The 14,198-nt window shown below is 42.2% G+C and overlaps 1 protein-coding gene and 1 non-coding gene across 2 annotated transcripts; both read left to right on the top strand.

Annotated features, from left to right (window-relative positions):
- Positions 1-6,199: 6,199 nt before the first annotated feature.
- Positions 6,200-6,272, top strand: TRNAR-CCU. Its single transcript has one exon. It is a non-coding gene; the product is annotated as a tRNA-Arg (tRNA).
- Positions 6,273-7,118: 846 nt separating this feature from the next.
- Positions 7,119-9,707, top strand: FMC1 (formation of mitochondrial complex V assembly factor 1 homolog). Its single transcript, XM_033163373.1, has 2 exons — positions 7,119-7,285; positions 9,395-9,707. The coding sequence occupies exons 1-2, from the start codon at positions 7,154-7,156 to the stop codon at positions 9,596-9,598; spliced, it is 336 nt and encodes a 111-aa protein (XP_033019264.1). The 5' UTR covers positions 7,119-7,153; the 3' UTR covers positions 9,599-9,707.
- The last annotated feature ends 4,491 nt before the right edge of the window (positions 9,708-14,198 follow it).

Genomic DNA, 14,198 nt, shown 5'->3' with positions numbered 1-14,198 from the left:
TTGGTCATTGTAGAATTGCTTTCTTTTCATATTTTCTAAAAACTAAACACAAAGGCAAACAACTGATCAACATTTTATGCAATTTAATTTTATGGCAACGTGTAAAAGTTTTTATATAATTTGGTTCTGTCTCTGAATAGTGTTATCACTCCAACTTACTTGATTCAGGCCTTTGTCCTTTGGTTAAGTGCCTTTTCTTTGTTTTTTGTTCCCAACTTTCCTCAAAAAGTATACTCAGAGGTCCTAAAGTGCTAGGAGGTATTTGGAAGAACCTTGAACCTGCCAATATGACTTTATGCTGTTAAAATGACTTTTCCCTTCTGTAATTAGTGTGTGTAATGTTATCACTGCTGTATCATGGCATTCATTATTAGGTGCTTGCTTTCAAACATGGCAGTATTCCCGAGAGCCCTAATGTTTCATTTGTTTTCTGTAGCATTAATGTTTACTTACAAAGGTGAACATAGACACAGGTGAGAGTACGGTAATTAGGTGTATTTGAGCAACTGTAAGGAAGTGAGTGGTTAGTTGGAAATGGGCTGAACTATTCTCACTGGAGTTTCAGGTTGCATATTAAATTTTAGTATAATAGTGCTAGTCTGATAGTGGCATAAATATTGAATAAACTTGAACTGGTATTCCTAAATTGTGACACAATTCTCAACAAAATATAACATTCTTAGCACAAAAAAGAGGCACTGAATAAATTTCCACAAGTTATAAAAATTGTATCAAGAATTTGTACTTCTTATGTCAGACTAGCAAAGTTAATTTCAGTTCCGGCAGCCCAAAAAGTGCCGCTATGGCTAAAAAGGTGGAATCCTTTTCATATTGTTCTACCCCATCTGAGGAACCCGTTCTTTGGATCTCTAGGCAGCTATCTATCTGTTGACAGTAGTGACTAAATATTCCTACTTAAAATAACTGTTTCCCATGCACATTGAGCTTCCTTGTGTTGCTCAGATACATATCTAAAAATCTCTGTCAGAAATAGTCTCACAAGAATCTTGCAATTAAGTAGCAAACTTGCTAAATTAAAGAGTAGCAAACTAGTTTCAAGCAAAGAATCACAACAGGATTTCACTTAATGTCAATATTTTTATGACGCCTACTACTGTAAATTAATGAACTGTGAGAATAGTAAAAATGCAATTTAGCAGTCAGAATAAGTAAATGTGCATTTTAAAGCTTGTTATATATTTGTAAAAAAAAGTAATCTGGATTTTCTTTAACAGTGTATTATTTTACAAGGTTTTACTATCTCAAAAACAAAGTTGCATTCTGTCGAAATAATTCTTAATCAATGGTTGGGCACTCACTGCTGAATACTGCTATACCTGTTCAGGTGAAGGTGGCTCATTGTGGCTGAGGGAGATATTATCTATGTAGTGAGTTACTTTCTTCCTAATTCCAGTGCAAATATGAGAGGAGATTGTTCTACCTCTAGTCAAAAAATAGGGGTTTGAACAAACTTCCATTTAGTAAGGAATGTTCTGATTGGGAGGGAAGAGAGAGACTGCCATGCCCTTGTTTGTTTGAAGCCCGAGCTATGGCCTAAAATTAAGCTTTAAGGAATTTACATCATTTAGAAAAAAAATGAGCTTATTCTAAACATAACTTGATCAAAGAACCCTGAAATGTGTCATTTTTCTATGGGTGGAAGTATTAGGGAAATTTGGTGATGTGGAATCAGTGTGACCATGCAGAAATTGCCCTTACTCTTCTCTGAATCCACTTCTCAGGACCCTTTTGCTCAATTTTGCCTTTTTACACCTCCCACCAATTTTTTTGGGTGGTTGAAGTTTTAAAAGAGCTTTGAGATTAAGCTAAGGAACCATTCGACTCACTCGCTCCGCTCCAGGAAATGCAAGCTCCATGTTTAGACCATTTTCAGTTCTTTTCCCTAATCAAATTATCCTTTTGTTTTGCACAACAGAAATCAGGGTTCTCTAGTTTTATCTTACAATAAATGTTTCATTGTGGAGCAGTTATTGTGCAGGATAAGAGTGTCTTTGTTCCATATAACAAATAATTTTCTGAAGCCATCTCCCATTCCTGTTGTAGATGGTTAAATAGTGTACACTAAATTGAATTAAATTTCACCATATTAAGGACTGAGGCTTTTTCACTTGCTGTGCTGACATTTAGCAGCAAATGTAACAACTGGGTATGCTCTTGCCCGACATAAAACATAAATTGGCAGAAACAAATTCAGAGGAAGCTAAATGGTAGGCATGGCACTCAATGTTTATTTAGAAGCAACTGGTTTTCAGCACAGGGGGACAGGGATGGTCTTTGTTTTCATCCTAACCCTTCTCTACAAGGCCTTAGTTTGATTCAGTAGGCAGTAAAATAAACTATGCATATAACTAGACTTATCATTCAGTAGCACATATACATTTCCCATGCTGGTGTGACATTTACCCAAAGAAACAAGATATAGCTTTTTTTGAATGTGTATACTACAGAAATATTTTTGTAACATGGAAATTAAACTCTAGATAAAAAGCAAAAAGACTTTCACCAGTTCAAAGCTAGTGTCATGAAGAAACTTCATGGCTTTAAGAGCGATATTAAAATCTGATGATGTAATGCCTTGATTGACATCAAATATGCAGACATGAAACACGTAACTATTATCCTTCATTACCATCAGCAAACAGAACTTGATAAATCTGCAAGTGAATGAATACCTCACCTGTACACAGAGAAATATCAGTTGGACATTTTAACTAACTCTTCCTCTAAATAGACCCTCCTCTAAATGTAAGTCAAGTTAGACTCCTGATACTTTTCTGCCTCCTCTTGCACATTTCAGTGTTGGACCTTTTGTGGTTTAAATAATTGTCTGACTAAACTCCCTGATGTTGCAACTGGTGCACTTTTGTCATTCATTCTCAGTGTTGGAGGTATATTCTAAGCTTTATAGAGTATTTGGAATGCTAAATAGCAAGCAAAAACTCAATTATACTTACGTTACTTTAAAATAAGCTTAACTTGACCTCAAACCTGCTGAGCAGCATTGAATTTTTAACATTATAAACTAGCTCTCCCCCTTTCCCCCTCTTAGCATATTCAGACCTGAACATTACATTTCATCCGTTGGTATTTTCTAGGTCACAATATGTTTATTATAAGTGAGTGCCTGTGTCATTATAAATTCAGAGCATTGAGCAGAATAAAATGCATTTCCCAATAAAGGGAATCAATCAACAGTAGAGCTTTGAAGTTTAAAGGCTAGCAGTTCTAACCTTTCTGCTGAATCGTGTGTGTGTGTGTGTGTGTGTGTGTTTTCCTCACCTATTAACATTCAGTTGGGGGAGAAGTAAGCTTTTAATACCTAGCTCAGTTGGCTATACATTTTAATAGAAGAGGTTATACAAAATGAGGAAACTTCTACATGGTTAGCTCACTACTTGACAAAATTGACACATGAGTAGTTTTAAAAAATTACTAGTTTGTATACCCCTCCTTAATGTAACAAGCTTCCTTATCAAGTAGTGGTGCTGTAATAAACCATACTTGGCAAACACATCTGAAGCAGTAACTGTTCTAGGTTCCACATGTAGGCTTACCTTACTAGTTAGTACTGGAGTTTTTGTGTAACTGAAGGGGAAACCTTTGGCTTCATGTGGGGAGCATACTCTCCTAAAACATCTTCCATATGATAATGTACTCCATGCAACAAATATAAATGGCTTCTCATAGAGAGGGGGGCTTGAGTAGCCAAACACAGCTACTTGATAACTGGTGCCAACTGCTTTTGGTTTTGCTTTTTAGGGAGATGTGTTCTACTGACGTGGCGTAAATGATTTTATCTTTTCCTCCTCTCTCAAACCGAATCTGAACACAATATTTGAATTAACTTTTTTGTAATAATCTCAGGACCTGAAAGATTGTAGCATAGTGTGTCTTAAATGATGTACTGTACCAGCCATGACTTTTGTAAATACCCTTATTGCCCTCCTTTTTGTATTTTTGTTCTTTTGTTAAGTATGTAAGGCTCCTCACCAGAACTGGTGCTTGCTTACTATCCATCTAAAACTGGAGTAGGAAAAAGGGAAAGCTGCTGTCACAATTGCCTGCCCCAGTTCTAAGTGTACGTTAAGGTTTGCTCAATTTTTAAAATGCTATTTATCTGGGAAACAAATACTTTTACTCCTAGCACACTATATCATGGTTTGGACCTGGACAATAACATATTGAATAACATACATTTGTTCCAGAACCAAAATTGCTTTATGTCAGAAGCAAGAAATTTTCTTCAATGGCATGCCTGCCTCTGAAGTCCAGGAATTCCCAGTTTTCACACTTCCAAACAGGGTGCAGATTTTTATTTTTTTGCAACAGACTTCCTCTAAGAATGCATCTGTAGTTAGCTAGCAGATATCTGATCTGAAGTGGGAGCCTTGTTCAACTGAGTGTAGGTGTTCCTGTTCTTAACTATGGCAGGGCCTTCATGAGTGTTCCCCCCCTTTTGTATGTGTCATGTGTCTGTGCTGTATTAAATAAAGAGGAATGTACATATAAGCCCATCCGTCTTCTGCTATTTATTTATGTATTTGAAGCCATTAAAACATGCAATGTTGCTATCAAATAATGCATTTTTAAACCCAACAAAACTAACAGTATAGGGAGGACAATACTGATTTAGAGTTCAATGAAAACACAAAATATCAAAGCAAAAACTGATATACCTGATCCCCAAATGGTCACAAAAAAGATATTTACAGAAGCAAGAAGAGGGTTGTGTGTTGTCAAGACTACACGGGAAGAAAAATCCTTAGTCTAGGCCCAGTTGTCAAAAATGCTCTCTCGTTTCAGTGGCATGTGAAGCAGCACCTTGGCTAAGAATGCAAGAGAGCAGGCAGATTCAGCTAGTAGCTATTCTGGACCCAGGCAAGTTAGGGTTTTAAAGGTCATTACCAATACATTGAACTGCTCCTGCTAATGGATTAGGAGCTAATGAGGATGACAGTACATCAGCATTAACTGTCAGTGCCTCTTGCAGTTTTCTTCTGTATTAATTTTAATTTTGTTCCCATTGAGGCTTTTGAATACTGCACAGGCACCCTCACAATCGCACCTTGCAGTATAATCCAGGTGTTACTAAAGCATACATGACTGGTCAGGTCAGACCTCACCACAGAGGATTCCAACCTAAGATGGGAAAAGACTGCTTGTAATCCAGGCATGGGATGCATTATAATGTCATGTTACTGTTACTCTTTTTCCTAATACTGTACTGTACTTCAATTGTGCAGAAGTAATTGTACACAGAAACACTGTTAGAGCTTTTTCATATACAACCAGTTCCGATAGAACTGATGAATTTATATTTATTGCCCATTGTAGAGCTGCCATACACTATTTACTCAGGTGACAGGATTGTTGTGAATTGGAAATAATATGTAAAACATCCCTTAATAGTTTTTAAAAAGCCTCATTGTAGGCAAATTTGGAAGCTGGAGGAATTATTAGCAGAACTATGCTAATGAAAAAAGGGGTGCATGGTATTTTGCAAGCATTTTAAAACAGTGATACATTTTACAAGGATGGTAGGTGAGCAAATAACTAGGAAAGAAAAGTAATGTGTTTCTAAAGCTCTGTTAAGTTTATATTGGAAGAAAAATGCTGTGGTGGCTTACCTCTGAATAAACATGCAAAGGCTGTTATATTCGAGCCCATGAATGGTCTTACAATATGCATATTCTTTGTAAATATGTTTATGTATGAGAGAAAACAAACGCATAAACCATAGTGTTTAACACCCTTGCTCTTCCGGGTCTTCATTCTGCATTCAGCAAGAGGCGAATGGCCTTTAACTTACCGGTAAACCAAACCACCCACTCCGATTTCTGCCTTAAAAGCCAGTTATGGAGACAAGCACCTCCTATTAACAAAGAGGAGTGAAGAGAGCAGAGATTTCCAGCACACTTACTCCGCACGTGGAGGCTTCTGATAATGAAAGTCAAGAGAAGGCGGGTGGGGCGGAGTTCCTTCGCAAGGCAGAGAGCCCTCTACTTATCTCTATGGGCTCATTCGTGTGTCTAGAAATTTGTGGGGCAACGTCCGGCTTGCAAACGTCACAATGTCGCCAGATGAGCAACCTGCGACGTATATGGAAAGGGTGGGACCTGTCTACGAAAAATGCGATGTTAGGTACAATAACACGATTGGAAGACTTAACGCTGCGTTAGCCCCAGTGGCCTAATGGATAAGGCATTGGCCTCCTAAGCCAGGGATTGTGGGTTCGAGTCCCATCTGGGGTGAAGTTTTTTCCCAGCTTTGCTCCCTATTCAGTTTACATTTTGATGCTGTTTGAAGAATTACGCTTCCTCTGAGCGCGGTGGTCGGAGTAAGGCGTGAGCTGCATTAACTACAGTTATATTAACGGTAACGTGAGCGACACGCAGAGTAGTAATACTCAGCTGACTATCGATACTACTTATGAGTAACTGTGCGTAGCTTTCGTGCGGCGTGTTCATTTTACACAGCCTTTCCACAGTAAAACTCTTTAATCATTTCACAGCCCTCGTCTTCAGCACACTGAGGCTTAGCACATTTATGGCATAAAATCTGGTGGACCCCAGCCCGCTTCATAAAAGGAGGTTCACGCCACGAATGTGCTAAGCCTTTATATGGCGCCTTTGAACACTTTCTGGGACCCACCGGGGGCTGGCCCCTATTGGGGAGTCTATTTGCAGGCAAGGCTGGCGGTGGAAGAGCCTGGCTGTCAGGGCACCTTTGAAAGTCGAGGTAACGCAAAGGGAAGACTTGTGTGCTGGGAGAACCAGCGGTCCTCAGGACGTTGTGGAACTACAATTCCCGCCGTGCCTTGCCGGAGCTTTCATTTCATAAACACTTAACTGACGAATTGCATAGCAGAGATCTCGGTTCTGCTCCCCCCCCCCCTATAAATCTGGCTACGCCCACGCGCTACGCCGCAGCATCCGTTGTTTCCTCGCGCCACGAGGCTGCCGCGACGCCCACGGGGCTCGCTGAGTTCGGTTGATCTCGGCTCTGTTAGCCGTCCCTGCAGGGCGGGCGATAGGAGCTGTTCCGCGTTCCTCCGCCGGTTGATCTTATTGGTTGAACCTGGAACGGGCTGCGGCGTTTCATTGGCTGAGAGGAGCCGAGGTGTTTGGCCAAGATGGCGGCGCTGGGTTCGCCTCTCCGTACCTTCAGAGGTCTGCTGCGCGAGCTCCGCTATGTGCAAGGTGGCCGCTCCTACCGGGAGACGGAGGCTTACCGATATCTGAAGGAAGCCTTCCGCGCCCACCGGGTACGTTGGTGAGGAGGAGTCGGCACGGCTGTGGGGTCGCTGCGTTAACAGAATGTGTGTCCGTAATGTTCATAATGTCGACCTTCTAGGTTACGGTAATGCACGCTGCGTGCGGTTGCCGTGGATAACCGTAGCGTCTAGCCTCTTCATAAAATTATAGAGTGCATTTCGCGCCTCAGGGTCTTCGGTCTCCGCTGTCCTCTCCCTGCGGTTTTATGGGTCCAGTTCAAGTTGTTAGTTCCAGTACATTGCACCCAAACAGCTTTGGGCCTATATACCAACCCTCTTTTTGATGTCAGCTTTTATCAGCTAAGAAAACCATCTTGATATAAAGCAAATTGAGCGAATGAGACCAATAGGGGGTCCAGTAGTAAAGAATGCTGTTTCTGCACATGGTGTAGAGGGAAGTGAGGGGAATATGGGGCTTGTCAACCTGGTAAAGGTAAAGGGACCCCTGACCATTAGGTCCAGTCGCGAACAACTCTAGGATTGTGGTGCTCATCTCGCTTTACTGGCCGAGGGAGCAGGCGTATAGCTTCTGGGTCATGTGACCAGCATGACTAAGCCGCTTCTGGCGAACCAGAGCAGCGCACGGAAACACCATTTAGCTTCCCGCCGGAGAGGTACCTTTTTATCTACTTGCACTTTGACATGCTTTCGAACTGCTAGGTGGGCAGGATCAGGGACCGAGCAACGGGAGCTTACCCCGTCGTGGGAATTTGACCCGCCAACCTTCTGATCGGCAGGCTCTAGGCTCAGTGGTTTAGACCACAGCGCTGGTAAGGGAGCCCATCTAGGAGAAGGAAAACTCTGATCCTAAACCTCCGCCACCTTGCAACTATAAACATTCATGAGAAAGGCTTTGGGAGTAAACCCTGAGGAAAAATCAGTATCAAATGCCTTGTGGGACATCTTCAGGAGAAGAAAAGGCTAAGAAGTAAACCCTACCTACACTAATCCGGAGTGGAGTCCCTAAGATGGCTTGGTGGTGCTTTGTACGCCTTCTTCCGGCAACTCCTGTAGCCAAGCTGGTGCCAAACATATTGCTCTGCTTTCATTTGGACTACATCAGCGAGGCTGAGAGGGGGTCTTGTCTGGTCAGCCCAGGACTTCCGTACACATTGCTCAGGCTTGAGCCCCAGGAAGGTCACTTTGGTGCTACTAGCATAGTGATACCCCCGGAGGCACACTCCAGTGTCTCTAGAGCAGAGGTTTTCAACCTTTTTGAGTCCACGGCTCCCTTGACCAAGTACAGGAATGGCACCCCTGTGGGGTTCGGGAGCCCAGTTATGTCACCCCTTGCCTGCAGAGCTGGCAGCCTCTCACGCTTTTTCAAACACCCTCCCTTGTGAAGTGTTCTCTCAGCCTCCTGTCCTCTCCCCTCTCCTTGGGAGTCCTCTGGGCAGCCACTGCTGCCACCCCTGGTGTCGCTCCTCCTCGCTCCAAAGAAAGGTACCTCCTCAAACTACCCCACAGGGGCCTGGGACTTGTCTGTTCATTCCCAACAGCAAGGGCTGGAGGACTGGCTGGGCTCCCTCAACTGCTTGTTTGCTTACTCCCAAGGCCACATCAGCTCCTGGCAACCAGCATCCTCTGGCTAGCCCAAGGCACCATTCACCTGTGGAGCTTGTAGCTAGGGCTGCAACAAACAGCTGTGCAAGCTTTTGGGAGGCAGAGGCGCAAGAGGGCATCAGAGGAGGGAGAGAAGAAAAGAGAGACAGGCCAGTCTTGCTCGTGATACCTTGAACATCATTCAAGGCACCCCAGAACGCCACGGCTCTAGAGATAGACATATGCCAACAATTGTCTATGACTAAGTGTTTTAACTACAATTTCTGAACTTTCTTCAAAAGCAACTCCATATAGGTTACTGTTAAGTGCAGTAACATCTGGAGGTTACTAGAGATGTGTTAGGCCATCTCTGTCTGGGTAGGGTCACAGCTGGCATTCTAGTCTGAACTGATATGCTTGTTTAGCTTGGCCATAATAATCTGATTAAATTAAAACGTATCTAGATTTTGCAAATTTCACAACTTGAGGGGATTCTAATAAGAACGTATAGATATATATTTATGAGGTTCTTATGTTCACCTACCTCTCTGTCTGCAGGTAACCAGTGAAAAATTATGCAGGGCCCAGCATGACCTACATTTCCAGGCTGCCACCTATCTCTGTCTTCTGCGTAGTGTCCGAGAACACTTAGCATTGCATAAGGAATATCATAGCAAAGGAGAAATGTCAACAAAGGAAGCAGCTGGTCTAGTAGGCCTTAAACTGCCACAACAGCCTGGAGGGAAAGGATGGGAGCCGTGAATATAACAAGATTTGTTCTTCCTGAGAATGCTATATTGAGTCTTCTTTTTGAAGACACATTTGTTCAAATAAAAATACTTGTATGAAATATAGGACTCTTAACCAGAAATTTGCAGTGCCCTTAAATGTGTTAAAGTACAATCAAACAACTCTTCTGATACATATATTTGGTTGCTTATTCCATCTTCCCTTTCAGCCTGCCTACACTGCCATAACAAAGTGTTAACTATACAATCATTCATCTGGATATGAACACTGCGTGTTGCATTCGTCATGGGTTACGAACGTGCCAAACCCAGAAGTACTGGAACGGGTTACTTACGGGTTCGGCAGTTCGCGCATGCGTAGAAGCGCCGAATCGCATTACACGCATGTGCAGACACGGCACTTCATTTTTTTAAAAAATAATATTTATTGCATTTTCTATAAAACAACAACAAACAAAACATAACATACAAACAAGACATAAAAATTTCACAATCCATCTCATTGCTATTTTCCATTGTGTGGAGACTTCCCTCAGTCCCCCTCTCTGAGCTACATTGTCCAGAGGTTGTGCACTGCTCATGTTCTGAACGGGGCTCTGGAACAGATCCCGTTCGCAACCAGAGGTATGACTGTGCAGACTGCACAGTGTGTATGATGAAGACTCAGCTGTTTTCCCAACCAGGATTTTCTCTGATCTGTTGAGTTAAGAAATACTAATTTGGGGTGCAATCCTATTCACACTTACCTGGGAGTAAGCCCCAGTGAACACAGAACTTACTTCAAAGTAAACATGCATTTTAAATGTGCAGTCAGGAAATTGGTAATTTTAATAGTTTAAATGTCAACCACCTTGCAACTAGCCAATTAAAAACCAGCAGTTAAAAACTAACATCAATGATACGATAAAGCAGCAGTTATAAAACACTACAAACTTACTACTGTATTGCTTACTTTTAGAAAGCCTGTGTAAGTGCGGTAAATTGTATCCACTAAAAAGATGGCCGTTAGTGCCAGGTGGACCTCCCTAGAGAGGACATTTCATAGATAAGGTGCCATGCCCAACTGGATCTTTTTCCTGTCACCACTTGCCAATCCTTCTAAAATGGAGGGGCACAGCAAAGGGGTAATGAAAATAGTTGAAAGGTTCAAGCAGTATTATGTGATAGAATACTGTACTGTTTTTCAGGTATCAGGTTCCCTAGCTGCATATATCTTTATAGGTAATCACCAGCACTTTGAATTGTACCTGGAAATGAACCATGGAAATGAACCAGCAGCCAGGCTAGCTATTTAGAAACTGGTGATGTTTGAAGCATATAGTTGCTCCACTTAATAATCTGGCAGAAACATTTTGTAGTAATTGAACATGTCCAGGAAGTCTTCAACGGCAGCTACACACAAAGCACTGCTGCAGTCTGAAGATTGCTTAGACGGTTTTTCATAAGCTACTGATCTCTGTCCAGAAGACACTATTGGAAGGTACTGCATACCATGAGGATCATTTAAGCTCCCAGTACTCTGGATTTAGCAGAACCTCTAGCTATGAAGCTAATCATACAAACAACACTGTTCAGTACCGTTCTGTAACTGGCCTGCTCCTTCTATGATCAGAAAAGTTACCTTCTAACAATACATCTGACTTGTCTGGATTGATCTTTGGTTTATTGGCCTTACACATCTGTTACAGTTTGCAAACACTGATTCAGCACTCCATTATTTAACCTTAATGTAACAAAAAAGAGAACTTATGTGATTGCAGCTGGAATCTCCAGCTGAACTGATTTGATTGTACATATTAAGAAATGATTTTTAAAAAGACTTTTCCAGCAATGCTGTGTTGTTTGATGTTGCATTTCGTCCAATTTATTACATTATTATGTTTCATTTCACATTTTTGTAAGTTGCTCTCAAAGTATCCTAAAATGTAGGTATAAATATATTAAATAAATAAACATAAATGTTTAGGAAACTAGATGGACCCTAAAGTATAAATACAATAATGTCTCCCAGGACCACCTTCTGGAATTGGCTGTCTAGGTCAGGACTGAAACCACTAAAATACAGTCCCAACCCATACAACCTATTCAGAAGATACTGTCAATGATATCAAAAGCTTGCTAGAGATGCTGAACGGGGTAAGCCACAATGCATTTCCCTCTCCTGGTATAGCCCATCCATCTGGGCAGCCAAATGAGTTTTTTTTTATTGAAGCTTAATTGAAATAAAGTGGTACCTTGGTTCTCGAACTTAATCCGTTCCAGGAGTCTGTTTGACTCCCGAAACCATTCGAAAACAAAGGCACTGCTTCCAATTGGCTTTAGGAGCTTCCTGCACTCAATTGGAAGCCGCGGAAGCTGCATCGGATGTTTGGCTTCCGAAAAACGTTAGCAAACCGGAACACCTCAGTGTTTGTGGTGTTTCAGAGCTGATTTGTTCGGCAACTAAGCCGTTCGGGAACCAAGGTACCACTGTAGATCCAGAAGGGTGAATAATAATGATAATAATATTGGCGGCTTCCAACAGAGATTAAAATACATGAAAATATCACACATTAAAAACTTCCCTGAACAGGGCTGCCTTCAGATGTCTTCTGAATGTAAGGTAGTTGTTTATCTCTTTGACATGAAATGGAAGGATGTTCCACAGGGCGGGCGCCACTACCGAGACAGCCATCTGCCTGGTTCACTGTAGCTTTGCTTCTCACAGTGAGGGAACCGCCAGAAGGCCCTCGGAGTTGGACCTCAGTGTCCGGGCAGAACGATGGGGGTGGAGACGCTCCTTCAGGTATACTGGGCCAAGGACATTTAGGGCTTTAAAGGTCAACACACACACTTTGAATTGTGCTCGGAAACGTACTGGGAGCCAATGTAGGTCTTTCAAGACCGGTGTTATATGGTCTCGGCAGCTGCCCCCAGTCAACAGTCTAGCTGCCATTTGTATGGTGGTGTAAGAAAAAATCTGCCCTTATTCCCTTATGGGGTACACAAGAGCCTTTGTAAAGTTCTTAGCAGGTCCTCCATCGGTAGGAATAAAAAACAGGCCAACCAGAGAATAATTAGAAGCAAAGCAGCTAGTAAGCTTGATCTTTATTGTTCTGTTGCAACAGGGTCCCTTCCTCACACACAGGTGAGCAGGGAAGAAGAACCCCAAAGGGCTACCTGTCCTTAAAAGACATTTTAAAAAATCTCCCCTTGGAGTCCGCCCCACCCCAGAAACCTCACACATACATCACAGAAGCGCTGCAGCCCCAAGCTCATCCCCCAGATACATCACACCTACATCACACAAAAAGGCATTATCTGATTGCCTTTGAGATGGTAATCTTCTTTAATTCTGGGACAATGGGGGAAAAAACTCCCTCACCCCTCCTTCCTTGCAGAGACCCATTTGGTAAACATTTGGTCATAGAATCATAGAGTTGGAAGAGACCACAAGGGCCATCCAGTCCAACCCCCTGCCAAGCAGGATACACCGTCAAAGCATTCCTGACAGATGGCTGTCAAGCCTCTGCTTAAAGACCTCCAAAGAAGGAGACTCCACCACACTCCTTGGTAGCAAATTCCACTGCCGAACAGCTCTCACTGTCAGGAAGTTCTTCCTAATGTTTAGGTGGAATCTTCTTTCTTGTAGTTTGAATCCATTGCTCCGTGTCCGCTTCTCTGGAGCAGCAGAAAACAACCTTTCACCCTCCTTTATATGACATCCTTTTATATATTTGAACATGGCTATCATATCACCCCTTAACCTTCTCTTCTCCAGGCTAAACATACCCAGCTCCCTAAGCCGTTCCTCATAAGGCATTGTTTCCAGGCCTTTGACCATTTTGGTTGCCCTCTTCTGGACACGTTCCAGCTTGTCAGTATCCTTCTTGAACTGTGGTGCCCAGAACTGGACACAGTATTCCAGGTGAGGTCTGACCAGAGCAGAATATAGTGGTACTATTACTTCCCTTGATCTAGACGCTATACTCCTATTGATGCAGCCCAGAATTGCATTGGCTTTTTTAGCTGCTGCATCACACTGTTGACTCATGTCAAGTTTGTGGTCTACCAAGACTCCTAGATCCTTTTCACATGTACTGCTCTCAAGCCAGGTGTCACCCATCCTGTATTTGTGCCTTTCATTTTTTTTGCCCAAGTGTAGTACTTTACATTTCTCCTTGTTAAAATTCATCGTTTGCTTTGGTCAGTTTTGAGAGTCAAAATGGTGTGAAGCCTGTCTGCCTCAGACATGTGGCCTTGTTTGCTTGGAACACTTACGAACATTTATTATATATATATATATATATATATATATCGTAATTTCTTGCAACAATGGCAATCACTCAAGGACCATGCATTGTTTTCATGGGGGGGGGGGTTATGTCAAAATAAGAATTCTTTAGAGGTCTCACAATTGCCTCTTTCAACACTACTAATAGTCAAGGTGCATAATGTGCAAGAAGACAGTTGGCTCCACTCCACCAAGCACTTTGCCCATCCCCAGGCTGCAGCAAAGTGAAATTCATCCATCAAAGTAAGAATGGATGGTTCACTTGAATATATCCATAAATTGAAAATAGGAGCTGATCTATATACTACTGTTGTTGTTGTTGTTCAGTCGTGTCCGACTC

The sequence above is a fragment of the Lacerta agilis genome, chromosome 10 (assembly GCF_009819535.1).
Source record: "Lacerta agilis isolate rLacAgi1 chromosome 10, rLacAgi1.pri, whole genome shotgun sequence".
In the NCBI taxonomy this organism is placed as follows: Eukaryota; Metazoa; Chordata; class Lepidosauria; order Squamata; family Lacertidae; genus Lacerta; species Lacerta agilis.
Note: the sequence above shows the minus strand (reverse complement) of the source record. Positions and strands in the feature narration are given on the sequence as shown.